The sequence below is a fragment of the Nerophis lumbriciformis genome, linkage group LG02 (assembly GCF_033978685.3).
Source record: "Nerophis lumbriciformis linkage group LG02, RoL_Nlum_v2.1, whole genome shotgun sequence".
Taxonomy (NCBI): Eukaryota; Metazoa; Chordata; class Actinopteri; order Syngnathiformes; family Syngnathidae; genus Nerophis; species Nerophis lumbriciformis.
The window spans coordinates 21527280-21547794 of record NC_084549.2 but is presented as its reverse complement, the minus strand read 5'-3'; the positions used below and the strand labels follow the sequence as shown (position 1 = coordinate 21547794).

Genomic DNA, 20515 nt, shown 5'->3' with positions numbered 1-20515 from the left:
CCTACCAGGAGGTCAACCTGCTCAGTGGCCTTGTGGTTAGTGTCCGCCCTGAGATCGGTAGGTCGTGAGTTTTATAATCTGTTGATTACTCATACTTGCCAACCTTGAGACCTCCGATTTCGGGGGGCGGGGGGCGGATGGTGTGGTTGGGGGCGTGGTTAAGAGGGGAGGAGTATATTTACAGCTAGAATTCACCAAGTCAAGTATGTCATATACTGTGTGTGTATATATATATATATATATATATATATATATATATATATATGAAATACTTGACAAAATACTAAGTCAAGTATTTCATATATATATATATATATATATATATATATATATATAAGAAATACTTGACTTTCAGTGAATTCTAGCTATAAATATATATTTATTTTATTATATATATATACATATATATATATATATATATATATATATATATATATATAAAATAATTATATATATATATATATATATATATATATATATATATATATACTGTATATATAAAATAAATACTTGAATTTCAGTGTTCATTTATTTACACATATACACACACATAACACTCATCTACTCATTGTTGAGTTAAGGGTTGAATCGTCCATCCTTGTTCTATTCTCTGTCACTATTTTTCGAACCATGCTGAACACCCTCTCTGATGATGCAATGCTGTGTGGCACGCACAAAAGTGCTTTCATCAAATGCACTAGATGGCAGTATTGTCCTGTTTAAGAGTGTCACAACATTGCTGTTTACGGCAGACGAACTGCTTTACGGTAGAAAAAAACGTGACTGCTGTTGTTGTGTGTTGTTACCGCGCTGGGAGGATGTTAATGGAACTGCCTAACAATAAACTCACATTAAGAAACCAAGAACTCGCCCTCCATCTTTCTACAGTTATAACGTGATTGGGCAGGTATGCTGTTTATATTGTGGGTTAGCGGACTCAGGTCCGCATGGACCTGAGTCCGCCTGAATTTCGGGGGAAAATTTGTCCCGGGAGGTTTTCGGGAGAGGCACTGAATTTCGGGAGTCTCCCGGAAAGTCCGGGAGGGTTGGCAAGTATGTGATTACTGCTTGCATTGACTCGTTCATTAGGTTCGGAATAAATACTTTTCCAGCGGACACTGTTGCATCACTCTGTTTTACCAATCCAATGTAAGAACTAAGGAAGTTTGACTCCATTTCACCAATCAAACAGAGCCTGGCATACTTTATTATTCACAGAGGAAGTAGAACGACCCGGGGTTGGAATGCACATTCCACAACAATAAGCATACAAAGTAAAGATATAGAAGCTGAAATAAGTCAATATTTTGAAAGTATATCAACAACAGTCAACTTTAAAGTGTCCGCCCTGAGATCGGTAGGTTGTGAGTTCAAACCCCGGCCGAGTCATACTAAAGACTATAAAAATGGGACCCTTTACCTCCCTGCTTGGCACTCAGCATGAAGGGTTGGAATCGGTGGTTAAATCACCAAAAATTATTCCCGGGCGCGGCCACCGCTGCTGCTCACTGCTCCCCTCACCTCCCAGGGGGTGATCAAGGGTGATGGGTCAAATGCAGAGGATCATTTCACCACAATTTGTGTGTGTGACAATCATTGGTACTTTAACTTTAACTTTAATAAAATCCCCCGGACAACATAGCTTCTATGACCATCGGGACACGCAAACTCCTCTATCACGATAAGGTGGCAGCTCAGAGAGGAGTGGTTTACACACACCCCACAAAAAAAAATGTCCTGTTTTGTTACACAACAAGAAAGGCAAATAACTAAAATATGTCAAATTAAGTGGTGTCACTCAGTACAATAATACAAATAGTGCCAGTGCACACACTTCAATCAATCAATCAATATTTACTTATATAGCCCTAAATCACGAGTGTCTCAAAGGGCTGCACAAGCCACAACACACTTGTAGAAAATAAATGTACATGACAAAGGGGGAAAGAAAAAAAAAACAGGTAAACATTCACACTTTGGCACAACATCCTGGGGAAAACAAAACAACTCATACAAGAAACCATCATCAGTGGTCCAAAACAAAATCCAGAAAAAAAACTGGAGGTCTACCAGGTCTCCCCAGACGTGACGTGGTAGGAGGCGGCTCTTCGCACTGCAACTCCACCCTATTCTTCTCCAGAGGACCTGCAGTAGGCAAATCCTCACACGGCGAAGGTACCTCAGGACTAGGGCTAAGGCAAGCTCCCGAGGGTTACCCAGCAACAAGTCCACTGACAGAGACAACTTGGACTGCCACACCGTCAGAATGCAGGGCCGCAGCAATCCCAAATGGGTCCCTCCAATAGGGAACCAATTTTAATCTATCTTCCCTAGGATTTTGCAGCCATATCAGGTCACCTGAGCATATGGCTGATGACCGGAATTAGTCATAATACAGTTTTTGTCTCTCGTGCACTCTGCCTCACTATTACAAAAGCCTCATCTAAATGTTGAACCATAGAAAAGACAAGATCGGTGGAGAGAAGGACAAGTTTGAAAGATCGGTTTCTTTTGGCACCAACACGCCCAAAGGGACTCGAGCCTGCCGGCCATGACTGAGGTAGTCGGGAGTGTAACCGTTGCTCGCATGCAAAGACATGTCATACAAAAAAAAAGGCCACATGTTTTAAATAACATGAGAATGTTTTGTATTTTGAACGTTATTTTTAACACTGTGATTACCAGCGGAATTATTCATTACTTATCGTGTTAAGCAATGTCTGCTAAGATTTATCTGAGAGCCAGATGCGGTCATCAAAAGAGCCACATCAGGCTCGAGAGCCATAGGTTCCCTACCCGCTGCCTTGTGGGTTAGTCTGAGAAGACATAAGGCCCGGGGAGCACACCCTGAGAGAAAAGCAAGTGCTGGTAGGCGCACCATAGGCGGTCCACCGACAGACCGAAGCTCCGGCAGCCTCCTGCAGCTGTGAGGAGTTGCCGGTCGTCCTGGGTTTCCCTTGCCATCGGATACAGCTCCCCACAGCGAATAAGTGACGTTGGAGTCTGCGTGTCTCCCTCGTCGTAAAAGACCTCAACGGTGGAGTGAGGTTGCATAGAAGCTCCACAACGGTCACAAAGCCGGGAGAAGGCTGCAGCAAAGATGGGCCCCCAATTGTCTTGGTCTCCATGCCATTGGACCCTGGCCTTCTCTTCGCTAAGGACAGTGTGGTGGCTGTCTGTGCACCAGTCTCCCCACTTTAAAAGATTCCACGCACAGGCGTTCTCCTGAAGGCAGACCCACCAACAGGAGGACAATCATACTCGTTTCGAGTGATCGCCGACGACGACCCCTCATTTACAGTATGTGTGTGCGTTTTGCTTTGCACCTAAACGTGCATGGAATCCCCTATGCTTCCAGTGCACTTACCTGCTGCACTATTCCTTTATATCTGTAAATAAATCCCTTTTACTTGCACTCCGCCTGCCGTCTCTGCATCCCGGGGTCACGACCAACAACATCACACAGAAACGCAACACCAAAAGTTCATAAACGATTTGGACTGAGCCCCCTTTTTTTTTTTTTTAGCACCTGTAATATTCAGCTGTCAACAACTCCGACAAGTAACTGTAAGAATAAATGCAGCGGCCCTAACAAAATTCACAAGGACAAAATGAAGACATCAGTCATATTTCAATTGAAACGCCCGTCAACGTTAGTTCACCATGTCCGCCGGGGATTACCTCCTCGGAGACATTCGGCGGTAGCGATCGCATGGCAGGCGCTGCAGCCACATGATGGAATGACTTTGTGAGCGTGTGGCTGTGCTATCTCTCTCAGTGAAAGAGAAGCCTCCAGTCACTGCTTAGTGGCACAAGATGCATTACATTGCGGTGACATTCCAAATAGCCCCCCGAGGTGCTCCACCGTCACTGTGACTGACGGGTCAGGTTGGGGAACTGGGGCTGTCCCATAATTCACTGGATGCTCCATGCTCTCTGTGGTCTCTTTGGAACACTCGCATTCTTACATCCCCAGATGCACAAAACTGTGACTGTGTCGCCACATTTGTCCTACTGCCATCACCCGCGTGCATTACTATATCATCTGTATGCTACAGTAATGTATATTTCAAAAAAGGATGTATATTCAGCTGGATTGCACACAAAACTATTGTTTCCGGAAGAAAACAACACACTTAGGAACTTGAACGAACAATTAACTGAGCAGATTCTTCCTTTGTGTGCTTCTAATAAAAGTCAAAACATAGAAAATACAAACCCCGTTTCCATATGAGTTGGGAAATTGTGTTAGATGTAAATATAAACGGAATACAATGATTTGCAAAACATTTTCTGTCAGGACGTGGACTATGGTGTGTTTGCGGCATGGCTTAGTGGGTAGAGCAACCGTGCCAGAAACCTGATGGTTGCAGGTTCGCTCCCCGCCTCTTACCATCCAAAAATCGCTGCCGTTGTGTCCTTGGGCGGGACACTTCACCCTTTGCCCCCGGTGCCACTCACACCGGTGAATTGAATGATGAATGATAGGTGGTGGTCGGAGGGGCCGTTGGCGCAAATTGCAGCCACGCTTCCGTCAGTCTACCCCAGGGCAGCTGTGGCTATGAAAGTAGCTTACCACCACTAGGTGTGAATGAATGATGGGTTCTACATGTAAAGCGACTTTGGGTACTTAGAAAAGCGCTATATAAATCCCAGGTATTATTATTATTTGTTTTCCCGAGATGCAAGTAAAGCTGGACTGGTCATGGCGTGAAGGTAAATACATATTTATTTAAAACACTAACAAACTACAAAAAAAAAGAAGCAAACAAAAGACGCGCACAAGGGCGGAAGTACAAAAACTTGGCTAATGAAACAAAAACTAGGACAAAGGCAAAACTATGGACGTAAAACTAATAAACACTTACTGTGGCATGGCATGAAGCATGAATAACAAGTGTCAGGAATGTGCAGAGCATAAATGCGGGATGTCACCAGAAAGACAAACTGAAAACAATGAACTTAAATACTACAGACATGATTAACGAAAACAGGTGCGTGACTCAAAACGTGAAACAGGTGCGTGACGTGACAGGTGAAAACTAATGGGTTGCTATGGTGACAAACAAGAGTGCACAATGAGTCCAAACGTGGAACAGGTGAAACTAATGGGTAATCATGGAAACAAGACAAGGGAGTGAAAAGCCAGAAACTAAAGAGTCCAATAACTAAACAAAACAAAACATGACTAAAACAAAACATGATTACACAGACATGACATTTTCAACCCATATTCAGTTGAATATGCTACAAAGACAACATATTTCATGTTCAAACTGATAAACAATTATTTTTTTTGCAAATAATCATTAACTTTAGAATTTGATGCCAGCAACACGTGACAAAGAAGTTGGGAAAGGTGGCAATAAATACTGATAAAGTTGAGGAATGCTCATCAAACACTTATTTGGAACATCCCACAGGTGTGCAGGCTAATTGGGAACATGTGGGTGCCATGATTGGGTATAAAAACAGCTTCCCAAAAAATGCTCAGTCTTTCACAAGAAAGGATGGGGCGAGGTACACCCCTTTGTCCACAACTGCGTGAGCAAATAGTCAAACAGTTTAAGAACAACGTTTCTCAAAGTGCAATTGCAAGAAATTTAGGGATTTCAACATCTACGGTCCATAATATCATCAAAAGATTAAGAGAATCTGGAGAAATCACTCCACGTAAGCGGCATGGCCGTAAACCAACATTGAATGACCGTGACCTTCGATTCCTCAGACGGCACTGTATCAAAAACCAACATCAATCTCTAAAGGATATCCCCACATGGGCTCAGGAACACTTCAGAAAACGACAAGTGCAAGTTAAAGCTCTACTATGCAAAGCGAAAGCCATTTATCAACAACATCCAGAAACGCCGCCGGCTTCTCTGGGCCCGAGATCATCTAAGTTGGACTCATGCAAAGTGGAAAAGTGTTCTGTGGTCTGACGAGTCCACATTTCAAATTGTTTTTGGAAATATTCGACATCGTGTCATCCGGACCAAAGGGGAAGCGAACCATCCAGACTGTTATCGACGCAAAGTTCAAAAGCCAGCATCTGTGATGGTATGGGGGTGCATTAGTGTCCAAGGCATGGGTAACTTACACATCTGTGAAGGCACCATTAATGCTGAAAGGTACATACAGGTTTTGGAACAACATATGCTGCCATCTAAGCGCCGTCTTTTTCATGGACGCCCCTGCTTATTTCAGCAAGACAATGCCAAGCCACATTCAGCACGTGTTACAACAGCGTGGCTTCGTAAAAAAAGAGTGCAGGTACTTTCCTGGCCCGCCTGCAGTCCAGACCTGTCTCCCATCGAAAATATGTGGCGCATTTTGAAGCGTAAAATACGACAGCGGAGACCCCGGACTGTTGAACGACTGAAGCTCTACATAAAACAAGAATGGGAAAGAATTCCCCTTTCAAAGCTTCAACAATTAGTTTCCTCAGTTCCCAATCGTTTATTGAGTGTTGTTAAAAGAAAAGGTGATGCAAAACAGTGGTGAACATGCCCTTTCCCAACTACTTTGGCACGTGTTTCAGCCATGAAATTCTAAGTTAATTATTATTTGCAAAAAAATAAAATAAAGTTTATGAGTTTGAACATCAAATATGTTGTCTTTGTAGCATATTCAACTGAATATGGGTTGAAAATGATTGGCAAATCATTGTATTCCGTTTATATTTACATCTAACACAATTTCCCAACTCATATGGAAACGGGGTTTGCACACGCAGCACGGTGGTACACTGGTTAGTATGTGCATAGGCGCAGATCTCGTGGGTGCTTCGGGACCTGAGCACCCACGGACAATGCCGAGCACACGCGTGGGATTGATGGCAACTTTCAATCTTTAAAATAATTTTTGAAAAATCAATCATGTTGTTGTTGAATTTGTGGCGAGTTTGGCCCGTTTGATAAATTAACAAAGCCACAAATAACATGGTCTATAATTAACGAGGACCAACCAAGATTTCTTTGTGCCCGATAATGAAGTACTGACACAATCATCTTTAATTTGAACACACTGCACGCGAGCGAGTGAAGGGCATACTTAATCAACAGCCATACATATCACACTGAAGGTGGCCGTAGGAACAATGCCAACATTGTCATAAATATGTGCCATAAAGTGAAACCACACTAAATAACAACGACAAACACATTTTGGAAGAATATTTGCACCGCAACACAACATAAACACTACAGAACAAATTTCCAGAATTCCCTGCAGCACCAACTCTTCCGGGACGCTACAATTTAAACAAATGCCATTGGTGGATCTACCCCTAACATCCACTGTAATGATACCACGTACAATAGCATATCTAGTCGATACTACTTTGTTTACATCGATATTTTTTAACATCACAAAATCTTCTTTCATTTAAAACAATTATATTATGTTTATAAACTCAGGAAATATGTCCCTGGACACATGAGGATTTTAAATATCACCAATGTATGATCCTGTAACGACTTGGTATCGGATAGATACGCAAATTTGTGGTATCATCCAAAACTAATGCAAAGTATCAAACAACAGAATAATATGTGATTATTACATTTTAACAGAAGTGTAGATAGAACATGTTGAAAGAGAAAGTAAGCAGATCCATCCATCCATTTTCTACCGCTTGTCCTTTTCGGGGTCGCGGGGGGTGCTGTAGCCTATCTCAACTGCTTTCGGGCGGAAGGCGGGGTACACACTGGACAAGTCGCCACCTCATCACAGGGCCAACACAGATAGACGGACAACATTCACACTCACATTCACACACTAGGGCCAATTTAGTGTTGCCAATCAACCTATCCCCAGGTGCATATCTTAGTAAATGAACAAGTAGATTAATAATTCATTTTCTACCACTTGTCCTTAATAATGTTGACAAAATAATAGAATGCAAAATGACACAATATGTTACTGCATATGTCAGCACTAGAGATGCGCGGATAGGCAATTATTTCTTCCGCAACCGCATCACAAAAGTCGTCAACCATCCGCCATCCACCCGAACCAACATTTTATCAAAACTACACCCGCACCCGCCCGTTGTTATATATCTAATATAGACGATGCAAGCTATTAGTGAGGTTGGAAAGCTTTTGCCTGTTAAAGAAAGGAGACTGATCCAATTTAGCAGAGACATTCAATGCGTGCCACGCATCTCTTGGCCACGCATTCATGGCTAAGAGATATTAATGCGTGATAATATTATTTATCATTATTATAATATTATTGTCATTTCCATTAAGAAAGTGTTGACTATTGTTGCCAATGCCCTCAGATCAGGAGTGCGTTCCTCACACTTTGTGTGCGCAGTTGCAGCAAGCCGAACAAGGCTTTTAAGAAGTTAAAAAAATGTTTTAGAAAGACTAGACCTATATTTTTGTTAGGTAAAAAAATGTTTCTGAATTTATTTCAATGAATATTAACTTGTTAACGTTATAATGCTCAAATAGGGACGAGGGCGGGGTGCACAGTGAAGCAGTGAACAATTTCGCGACAAAGATGAACTTTTATTGATTGATCTGCAGCCATGACAAAATATCAGACAATCTCCATTGTCAACGACAGGCAGGAAAATAAAGATAAACACATAGCCTATGTTGTAGGCATAGGCTCATACGTTTTTAAGTTGAAATAAAAAAATAAATAAAAAATGTGCCTCATAAGCCTTAGGCTGTCAATCAATACAAAGCACAAACTTAAATTATACAATAACATATGTATGTCATCTCTATTTAAACAAAAATAAATTAAATAAATAATAATAATAAATTACCTGCAACTTATTGGCCAAGGCAAATAGCTGAAGGGGGGGAATCAAACCCATCAGACTGCACTTTATCATCAAACTTGAATTATAATGAAAATAGACGGTCGCGACAAACAAAGCAGGCTAAATAGCCTTACATTGTCGCCAATCGGAGATGCGCTTCACTTGAAAGCGAGGCCAAATAATTATTCACACATAGTAGTATATCTCGAATAGAAAAAAAACACAATAAACAACGCAATTGCATTAATTCCTTTGCATTGTAGTGCGCCCAAACAACACGTAACCATCAAAATTATTTAGCTGACCGAACTCAATATAGGTTAGACATGGGCTTATTTGGTATAGCCTAGGTAACGTAGACTAATTCGTTTAACATATCCAACCGTATGTCTACTTACTTTTTTTTTTGTTAGCACTATGCAGGAATAAAATGGCATCTACAGTGCCAGGATTCATGCGAGAGCGCCTGGCCTCTAAAATGTGCCCTGCTGCGCTGAAGGAGCGCTCACTTGCGCCACTGTTGCTGGGACGCATTGCCTGATGAAAAATTCACTGTTTCAAAGAGTGCTGCTCGTTTTTTGTATGTGGGTAACAACATTTAACTATGTATATATATTTCCGAATTGGTTCAACCGCAACCCGCCCACATCTATTTAAAATCTATTTTTACCCGCACGACCCGCGGTTTATCCGCGGACTCCGCGGTTTATCCGCGGACTCCGCGGTTGTGTCCGCAAACCGCGCATCTCTAGTCAGCACACTAAATTAGGAGCCTTTATTACTACTAAAAGACAAGTTGTCTTGTATGTTCACTATTTTATCTAAGGACAAAATTGCAATAAGAAACATATGTTTAATGTACCGTAAGATTTTTTTGTAAAAATAAAGCCAATAATGACATTTTTTGTGGTCCCCTTTATTTAGAAAAGTACCGAAAAGTACTGAAATACTTTTGGTACCAATATTGGGACAACACTAATACACACACTGGCAGAAATGTAGATCGGCGCCTATGAGTGTGTGTGCCTCACAATAAGAAGGTTCTGGGTTCGATCCGTGGGCTTAGGGTCTTTCTGTGTGGAGTTTGCATGTTCTCCCCGTGGGTACTCCGGCTGACTCCCACATCCAAAGATATGCACCTGGGGATAGGTTGTTTGGCAACACTAAACTGGCCCTAGTGTGTGAATTTTCTCTATCTGTGTTGGCCCTGTGATGAACTGGCAACTTGTACACCGTCTTCCCCTCAAACGCAGCTGAGATAGGCTCCAGCACCCCCGCGAACAAGGACAAGAGGTAGAAAATTGATGGATGGATAGAAATACACACACACACCAAAAAAAAAAAAAGACACCCAGTCATGGATAAGAACAGGTTTTATCCGGCCCGCGGAATGAGTTTGCTAAGTATAAAAATGAATTTGAAATTTTTGAATGAAAGAAACAGCTGTTCTAAATGTGTCCACTGGATGTCGTAATAGCAATTATTTGTATCTTTGTAGATGATGCTCCATATGTACAAAATAAAACACATATTAGTACATCAGTCGAAGAAAACGATCAAACATATGAATAACATACTGTAATTTGATTTTGATATTTTTTTATCTTGATAGATTGAAAATTAACACCAATGAGTTGACTGATGAACATTATCACATCATTTATTCAGAAAATATAAATAATGACAAATAAAGATAGAATACTATTTACCACAACATGTAAGTGTAGCAAAGACATTATGATTTGTACAATTTCAGAATGTGCTTGTTTTATTTTTAAACAAAGAAAACAATCTGAAGTCGTCTTTATTTTTAAGTTATCGTACTGTGATTTTGCCAGTCCGGCCCACTTGGGAGTACATTTTTCTCCATGTGGCCCCCCATCTAAAATGAGTTTGACACCTACATTTCAAGCGAATAAATGACGTGTGTTCAAATAAAACATTCAAAAATGCTCCTGTGTGACATTCTGACAATAAAATTGCATTGGTGTCATTATATTGTTTTTTTAAGTTAATTTGAATGATGCAAGCTGGTATTTTCTGTGATTAATCGTGATTAATCAAAATTCAAAAGTGTCTGTAAGCTCATTAAAAACAAAAAAGACAGAGCTGCAGAGCTGGCGCCGGGACGAACAAGCTTCACAGTGTCTTGGCTGAATGAGCAGGTATTGGACACCTCAGTCTCCACTGGCCAAGAGTTGGTGGGCGGCCGAGGGTGGAGTCGACTATCTTGGTTGCTTTGTTGGGTCTGCTTCTCCTGTCTCAGGCCACCACAGTGTTTATCCATCCATCCATTTTCTACCGCTTATTCCCTTTGGGGTCGCGGGGCCACAGTGTTTATGTTTTTGTTTTTTGTTTTTTGTTTTTTACTTTTGTGGCTGTTTGCAGAAGTGGCTAGTTGCATCCCCTCTGCTCTTTTAACATATTTATTGTCCTTTGTGTTCTTTGATGTTTCCTTCTTACACACATATTTATGTGTGCTATGGCTATGAGGTTTTTTTTCTTCCTTGGCCTCAGTCTGGACCCCCTCTCCAGGCTTATATATTTTTCCTCACGCTCCCCAGCCCCCCATCGTTTACCTGTTTCTCACCTTTTTTGTAAGGGGCGCAGAAAATTGGCGGACCCGTCAGCGATCCTGTTCTGTCTCCCTGTAATGTCTGTCTGATTTTGAATGGGATTGTGCTGAAAATCTTAATTTCCCCTCGGGGATTATTAAAGTATTTCTGATTCTGATTGAAACATAACTTGGCAGGTTTAAAAATAAAAAAATTAAAAATAAAGGTTTTCTGTATTGTTGTCAAGCTTACAGGCTTACATTCATTTTCAAGGGAGATAGTTAAAATGACCGGGATCCTTGAGAATGATGCAAAATATTTTGTTTTCTCAAGATAATATCAGGGATATGGATGGTTTGAAAATAACTATGCAAATGGTGACACTTTTAACTGAACACATAGTACAAATATAGTTTCCTGCCATGGACTTAGCACTTGGTGGAGGTAATAATTCAACACTGGCTAGTACCTCCAGGTGAGCATAAATGTCAACTTTTCTTTCTCTGGCCCTCAATGATGCTTTGTCTGAAATCAGTCATCCTAGTTCATACTCTTCTTCTGTCACTTTTTTGTTTTCAAGCTGTACCTCAAGTTTATATCCTCTTTTTGTCTCCCAAAGAAAGACTATTACGTCACATTTTTTGGCATCGGTTGAATTTGCGTGAATTGGCACGATCGCAAAATCCTGGAGGAACTGTTTAAAGCATTGCCATCGCCACCAGAAACATGCACAGTATATCAGGTCAAAACATTAGAAGCTCCCTGGCTGCCTTCAAAAGTCCTACAAAACATTCATGCTGATCTGCTTAACCACCTTGCCCTCAACCCCCTAATGAATCAGGGCAGAGGAGCTCATAGGCTTTAGCTGCTCCCTGAACAAGAAACCCCACGTCTTACTCGTTTTCTTCCCCCCGCACAGTCTTATGCATGGAGTGACAAGCACCTCCCAAACCCCAAACCACTAACCCTCAAACCAATCTGTCCACGGCGCTGAAGTATTATTAGACTTACACGCTCTCAGAGGGGAAACAGTGAGTGCTGAGAGCTGGAAGATGAGATATGCTTCAGGGCCTACTAGTTCCATTAAAATGGCCTTGGTTATCATCGTCGCTGACGTTTTCAGGAATGCGGGCGGGTTCGCTGATCCATGACCGTCTCCTCTGTCTTTCAGGATCTGAAGGAAGCCGGTGCAACAGTGGCACTGGTGAGTGTGGCTCCAACCCTTGCCGAAACCATGGCACCTGTGTGGACCAGGTCAAAGGTTACAGGTGAGTCCTTGACAATATCGTGCCCAACACTTTTTGCATTAAAGGCCTACTGAAACCCACTACTACCGACCACGCAGTCTGATAGTTTATATATCAATGATGAAATCTTAACATTGCAACATATGCCGATACGGCCGGGTTAGCTTACTAAAGTGCAATTTTAAATTTCGCGCGAAATATCCTGCTGAAAACGTCTCGGTATGATGACACTTGCGCGTGATGTCACGGATTGTAGAGGACATTTTGGGACAGCATGGTGGCCAGCTATTAAGTTGTCTGTTTTCAGCGCAAAATTCCACAGTATTCTGGACATCTGTGTTGGTGAATCTTTTGCAATTTGTTCAATGAACAATGGAGACAGCAAAGAAGAAAGCTGTAGGTGGGAAGCGGTGTATTGCGGCAGGTGTTGTGCCGGATAACGCACCCCCGCCGTATAATGCACCCCCTGACTGTTGTGCCGGATAACACAGCCGGTGTTTCATTGTTTACATTCCCGAAAGATGACAGTCAAGCTTTACCATTGGCCTGTGGAGAACTGGGACAACAGAGACTCTTACCAGGAGGACTTTGAGTTGGATACGCAGACACAGTACCGTGAGTATGCATGCAGCTGCGGCTTCCAAACATTCGATCGCTTGCCCATACGTGCGTGCCGCTATGTACGTGTCACATACGTAACTTTGGGGACTTTGGGGAAATATATGTGCTGTATGAACTTTGGGGAGGTGAACGGTACTTTGGGCTGTGGGATTGAGTGTGTTGTGCAGGTGTTTGAGTTGTATTGGCGGGTTATATGGACAGGAGGGGTGAGGTGTTTGTTATGCGGGATTAATTTGTGGCATATTAAATATAAGCCTGGTTGTGTTGTGGCTAATAGACTATATATATATATATATATGTCTTGTGTTTATTTACTGTTTTAGTCATTCCCAGCTGAATATCAGGTCCCACCCGCCTCTCACAGCATCTTCCCTATCTGAATCGCTCCCACTGTCCTCTAGTCCTTCACTCTCACTTTCCTCATCCACGAATCTTTCATCCTCGCTCAAATTAATGGGGAAATCGTCGCTTTCTCGGTCCGAATCGCTCTCGCTGCTGGTGGCCATGATTGTAAACAATGTGCAGATGTGAGGAGCTCCACAACCTGTGACGTCACACGCTACTCGTCTGCTACTTCCGGTACAGGCAAGGCTTTTTTATCAGTGACCAAAAGTTGCAAACTTTATCGTCAATGTTCTCTACTAAATCCTTTCAGCAAAAATATGGCAATATCGCGAAATTATCAAGTACGACACATAGAATGGACCTGCTATCCCCGTTTAAATAAGAAAATCGCATTTCAGTAGGCCTTTAAAGATGCTGTTTGCAGCGGATAGGTAGCTGCCGTTGAGGGCGCTTTGCTTGGAATGAGGTGTAATCTTAAAAACACCCCCTCTTTATGATTTAAACATAAACGATATGCCCCACCTATACACACACGCAGCAAAAGTACAACGCCATGTTACATATGTTTGGAAAAGTGTGGAATTTCTCTCACATCCGCATCCGTTTTTAAATAAATTTGTTCTTTAACATCTTTCCTGAGAATAGGATGCAAGACAACCTATCAATAAACCAATCAAAGTTTATTTATATAGCCCTTAATCACAAGTGTCTCAAAAGGCTGCACAAGCCACAACAGATCCCACATCAGGGCAAGAAAAAACTCAACCCAATGGGATACAATGAGAAACCTTGGAGGGGACCACATATGTTTTGCTGTCCACCGTTTTTATTTGACATGATTTTGAAAAAAAGACTCATATTGTCTTCCAAAACCTCGTCTTGAAAACCAAGAGTAGTTTTATAATCATGGCTGTTTTATATCCGGCTCAATACGGTCAATTAGTTAATCTACAAAACCCAAAACCAGTGAAGTTGGCACGTTGTGTAAATCGTAAATAAAAACAGAATACAATGAATTGAAAATCATTTTCAACCTATATTCAATTGAATAGACTGCAAAGACAATATATTTAATGTTCGAACTGAGAAGAGTTATTTTTTACAAATATTAGCTAATTTGGAGTTTGGTGCCTGCAACATGTTTCAGAAAAGCTGGCACAAGTGGCGAAAAGACTGAGAAAGTTGAGGAATGCTCATCAAACACTTATTTGGAACATCCCGCAAGTGAACAGGCTAATCGGGAACAGGTGGGTGCCAGGATTGGGTCTAAAATCAGCTACCATGAATTGCTCAGTCATTCACAAACAAAGATGGGGCGAGGGTCACCTCTTTGTGAACAAATGCTTGAGCAAATTGTCCAACAGTTTACGAAAAACATTTCTCAATCAGCTTTTGCAAAGAATTTAGGGATTTCACCATCTACGGTCCGTAATATCATCAAAAGGTTCAGAGAATCTTGAGAAATCACTGCATGTAAGCGGCAAGGCCGTGACCTTCGATCCCTCAAAACGCGACATCAGTGTGCAAAGGATATCACCACATGGGCTCAGGAACACTTCAGAAAACCATTGTCAGTAACTACAGTTGGTCGCTACATCTGTAAGTGCAAGTTCAAACACTACTATGCAAAGCCAAAGCCATTTATCAACAACACCAAGAAACGCTGTCGGCTTTGCTGTGCCCGAACTCATTTAAGATGGACTGATGCAAAGTGGAAAAGTGTTCTGTGGTCGGACGAGTCCACATTTCAAATAGTTTTTGGAAACTGTGGACGTCGTATCCTCCGGACCAAAGAGGAAAAGAACCATCCGGACAGTTCTAGGCGCAAAGTTCAAAAGCCAGCATCTGTGGGGTGTATTATTGCCCAAAGGCATGGGTAACTTACAAATATGTGAAGGCACCATTTATGCTGAAAGGTACATATACGTTTTGGAGCAACATATGTTGTCATCCACATCTTTTTTATGGACGCCCCTGCTTATTTCAGAAAGACAATGCTAAGCCACATTCCGCACGTGTTACAACAGCGTGGCTTCGTAGTAAAAGAGTGCGGGTACTCGACTGGCCTGCCTGTAGTCCAGACCTGTCTCCCATTGAAAATGTGTGGCGCATTATGAAGCCTAAAGTACCACAACGGAGACCCCATACTGTTGAACAACTTAAGCTGTACATCAAGCAAGAATGGGAAAGAATTCCATCTGAAAAGCTTAGAAAATTGGTCTCCTCAGTTCCCAAACGTTTACTGAGTGTTGTTAAAAGGAAAGGCCATGTAACACAGTGGTAAAAATGCCCCTGTGCCAACTTTTTTGTAATGTGTTGCTGCCAATAAATTCTAAGGTATGATTATTTGCAAAAAAAAAATAATTTTCTCAGTTCGAACATTAAATATCTTGTCTTTGCAGTCTATTCAATTGAATATAAGTTGAAAAGGATTTGCAAATCATTGTATTCTGTTTTTATTTACCATTTACGCAACGTGCCAACATCCCTGGGTTTTGTATTTACATTTTTTTCAAGGTTTTTTTTAGAAATTTGGTGTGAGCTATGCACATGTGCGACTAATACACCAACTTTCATGGAAATGAATGGAATGGTGTAATTTTGGTGTCATCCTGAAAAATTGATAACCAACAAACAATTCCAAAAGTCTCGCACTTGAGGTCCTATTCTGTGCGTGTAAGTGTTTTTTCTACGCGTTTCAAGTGATGCACGTTTCTCTTTGTTAGAATAAGTATGTGTAAGTTATCACACAACTCTTATGCCTAAAGTCAGTTGCTATAGTTATTAGCTATTGTGCTCAAGCTGTACTTTGTCTATCTGTGCAAGGACAAAACTTTTTGTCTGAGGGTTGGCCTCAGCCGCAGATGTTATCTTTGTATTAGCCCGCTAACAGCCAAAGACGTCAAGGATCTAAACGAAGATAAGATGACAGCACGCAGACGAACCAGAGACAAGGCAATCACAAGGCCCCAGCACATTCCGTCACGTATTGTGTGTACTGGAAGCTGCTTTGCATGAAATGTGTGGCCACTCCTTTTAGAGACGACCTCAGTGATGTAACCAGGGATCCCCCAAATAAATAGAAGAGCACGTGGGACTGTTAGCTCAGAGCGTGGTGGGAGATTGTAACTGAGCGTGCAATCCCAAAGGTCTTTCCTCATTGAGCCAAATTGAACTCTGTCTCTGCATGATTCCTTGCTTCTTGTCTGTTTAATAGATGTCATCAGTGTTTGAACCTGATACTCTTATATGTATCTGCCCATCCAGCCTGCGGAACACACCCACATCGCGTAGGATAGGCAAAAGTGCGTAAGTTGTAAATGAAGGCAGGCTCATTTTTAATGAAGCGGACTTCGCCGTGCCTTTTTTTCGCTAAGTGAAAATAATGCAGCATGGTGAATGTCATTGAAATCACTTCAAACACTTCACATTTGACAAGGTTGTATCAATCCAGGTCTTGCTAGATGATGTTCAAATACAGAAAATACGCACTTCCGCTGTGGTCGCACTTTTATTTTCTTCACCTCAAAACAAAGCGCATTTTGATTTTTGATAGTTATTTCAGAGTAGCATTTCGGTCCTTTTATCCTCTTCCTAATGGATGTTTCCAGGTGTGTCAATTGAAGCGATCGGAATAGATTTGATAGCTTTCTGGAAGTTTATTTTACAGTTTTATTATGGGTGGTATACATTGCATCCAAACTTCAAGTGCAATATAATGTTTGGCCATCCAGGGGCGCTGGACTTATTCCAGCCTCAGAGGTGCATAAGAACAAAAGTACCTAAGTCGATGGGAGAATACAAAGCACGCCAAACCTGATTGGGAACGTGCAAATTTAAGGGTTGAGTTGAGTTGAATTTGTGTTTATTTGGAACATGCATGCATACAACATGATACATCACAATTTCCAGTTTCTTTATCCAACACGTTCGAAAAGGAGTAGGAAGAAGCAGAGTTTATTTAATCCTACCCCTTTTCCTTTACATAGCAGTTGCTAAAACTTTTGTTCACTTCCTGTTCTGAATCTATTCACAATATACTCCATAAGTAATAACACTTTAGTATGGGTAACTTATTCTAAGTAACAAAGACTTAATTTAGAGTTATTTGGACGCTAGGGGAACATATTCTAAGTACCTTAACCTGATCATATTAGGCCTATACTGGCTCACCTGCATTGGCTTCCTGTGCACTTAAGATGCGACTTTAAGGTTTTACTACTTACGTATAAAATACTACACGGTCTAGCTCCATCCTATCTTGCCGATTGTATTGTACCATATGTCCCGGCAAGAAATCTGCGTTCAAAGAACTCCAGTTTATTAGTGATTCCCAGAGCCCAAAAAAAGTCTGCGGACTATAGAGCGTTTTCTATTTGGGCTCCAGTACTTTGGAATGCCCTTCCGGTAACAGTTAGAGATGCTACCTCAGTAGAAGCATTTAAGTCTCATCGTAAAACTCATTTGTATACTCTAGCCTTTAAATAGACCTCCTTTTTAGACCAGTTGACCTGCCGTTTCTTTTCTTTTCTCCTCTGCCCCCCTCTCCCATGTGGAGGGGGGGGAGTGCTGGCTGTCCAGAGTCGGGACCCGGGGTGGACCGCTCGCCTGTGCATCGGTTGTGGACATCTATGCGCTGCTGACCCGTCTCCGCTCGAGATGGTCTCTTCCTGGTCCCACTGTGGACTGGACTCTTACTAGTATGTTAGATCTACTATGGACTGGACTTTCACAATATTATGTCAGACCCACTCGACGTCCATTGCATCCGGTCTCCCCTAGAGGGGGGAGGGGTCACTCACATATGCGGTCCTCTCCAAGGTTTCTCATACTCATTCACATCGACGTCCCATTGGGGTTGTGAGTTTTTCCTTGCCCTTATGTGGGCTCTGTACAGAGGATGTCATTGTGGCTTGTGCAGCCCTTTGAGACACTTGTGATTTAGGGCTATATAAATAAACATTGATTGATTGATTAACCCTAACCTTAATCATAACCCTAACCCTAACCTTATTGAGAGAAGACTCTTAGTTAATGGCTTACTGGTTGTATAATAAGGCCATGCATAATAAGGCATTAATAAGTACTTAAAGGGGAACATTATCACAATTTCAGAATGGTTAAAACCATTAAAAATCAGTTCCCAGTGGCTTATTTTATTTTTCGAAGTTTTTTTCAAAATTTTACCCATCACGCAATATCCCTAAAAAAAGCTTCAAAGTGCCTGATTTTAACCATCGTTATATACACCTGTCCATTTTCCTGTGACGTCACATAGTGATGCCGATACAAACAAACATGGCGGATAGAACAGCAAGCTATAGCGACATTAGCTCGGATTCAGACTCGGATTTCAGCGGCTTAAGCGATTCAACAGATTACGCATGTATTGAAACGGATGGTTGTAGTGTGGAGGCAGGTAGCGAAAACGAAATTGAAGAAGAAACTGAAGCTATTGAGCCATATCGGTTTGAACCGTATGCAAGCGAAACCGACGAAAACGACACGACAGCCAGCGACACGGGAGAAAGCGAGGACGAATTCAGCGATCGCCTTCTAACCAACGATTGGTATGTGTTTGTTTGGCATTAAAGGAAACTAACAACTATGAACTAGGTTTACAGCATATGAAATACATTTGGCAACAACATGCACTTTGAGAGTGCAGACAGCCCAATTTTCATCAATTAATATGTTCTGTAGACATACCCTCATCCACTCTCTTTTCCTGAAAGCTAATCTGTCCAGTTTTGGAGTTGATGTCAGCAGGCCAGGGAAGCTAGGGTCGATATTCTTCTCTTGATCATTTCGGTGGCATAAGGGACGGTGTGAGCCAAGACATCCAGGGGGTTTAGCTCGCTCGTCTGCGGGAACAAACTGCCGCCATTGCTTGCCGTGCTACCGAGGTCCTTTGTCCCTGAATTGCTCACACACTCTGGCAGATTCAATGGGGGTCTGGCGGCAGATTTCTTTGACTTTATCGTTGGAAATGCATCTGCTTTGAGTGTCGCAGGATATCCACACATTCTTGCCATCTCTGTCGTAGCATAGCTTTCGTCGGTAAAGTGTACGGAACAAACGTTCAATTTCTTGCCACTTTCGCATCTTTGGGCCACTGGTGCAACTTGAATCCGTCCCTGTTCGTGTTGTTACACCCTCCGACAACACACCGACGAGGCATGATGTCTCCAAGGTACGGAAAACAGTCGAAAAAACGGAAAATAACAGAGCTGATTTGACTCGGTGTTTGTAATGTGTTTGAGAAAATGGCGGATTGCTTCCCGATGTGACGTCACAAAGTGACGTCACATCGGGAATAATAGAAAGGCGTTTAATTCGCCAAAATTCACCCATTTAGAGTTCGGAAATCGGTTAAAAAAATATACGGTCTTTTTTCTGCAACATCAAGGTATATATTGACGCTTACATAGGTCTAGTGATAATGTTCCCCTTTAATAATGTCTAATTAAGAGACAATATGTTACTAATTTGCATGTTAATACACAACTAATTAATGGTGAATATGTGTTCCCCATACTATAGTGTTACCAAATAAAGAAATTAATAATAATTAGTGACGTAAGTTATATTTAAGGGTTGCTCCACAAAAGCATCTTGCACAAAGGTGCACAGTGACAGTCGCTCAGGTGAAAAGGGATAATGCTGCGCAGCCAGATTCCGGGCAATTGTGCAGTTCTTTTCACTGTAGCAAATGGCAGAATTGGGCCCGAGGCCAATAGTAACCCAGGCAGTGTCGATCCTTCAACATTTCAATCTAACCAGGGTTTGTTTTTGTTTTTTTTCAGCTGCAATTGTAAGATGGGCTTTTCCGGCCTTGTCTGTGAAGAAGACATCAATGAGTGCTCCTCACAGCCCTGCCTCAATGGCGGCACTTGTGAAGACCTTGTGAACAGGTAAGAACGGTCCTGTCTTGACTTCCCTTCATATAGGCCTAGTGTTGTCCCGAT

The 20515-nt window shown here is 41.8% G+C and overlaps 1 protein-coding gene across 1 annotated transcript in view; it reads left to right on the top strand.

Annotated features, from left to right (window-relative positions):
• eys (eyes shut homolog) overlaps positions 1-20515 on the top strand; it is a 683137-nt gene that overhangs the window by 303210 nt on the left and 359412 nt on the right. Inside the window, exons 25-26 of the mRNA XM_061958758.1 lie at positions 12506-12602; positions 20354-20461. Coding sequence (XP_061814742.1) covers positions 12506-12602; positions 20354-20461 — 205 coding nt within the window. The remainder of the gene's footprint in view (positions 1-12505; positions 12603-20353; positions 20462-20515) is intronic.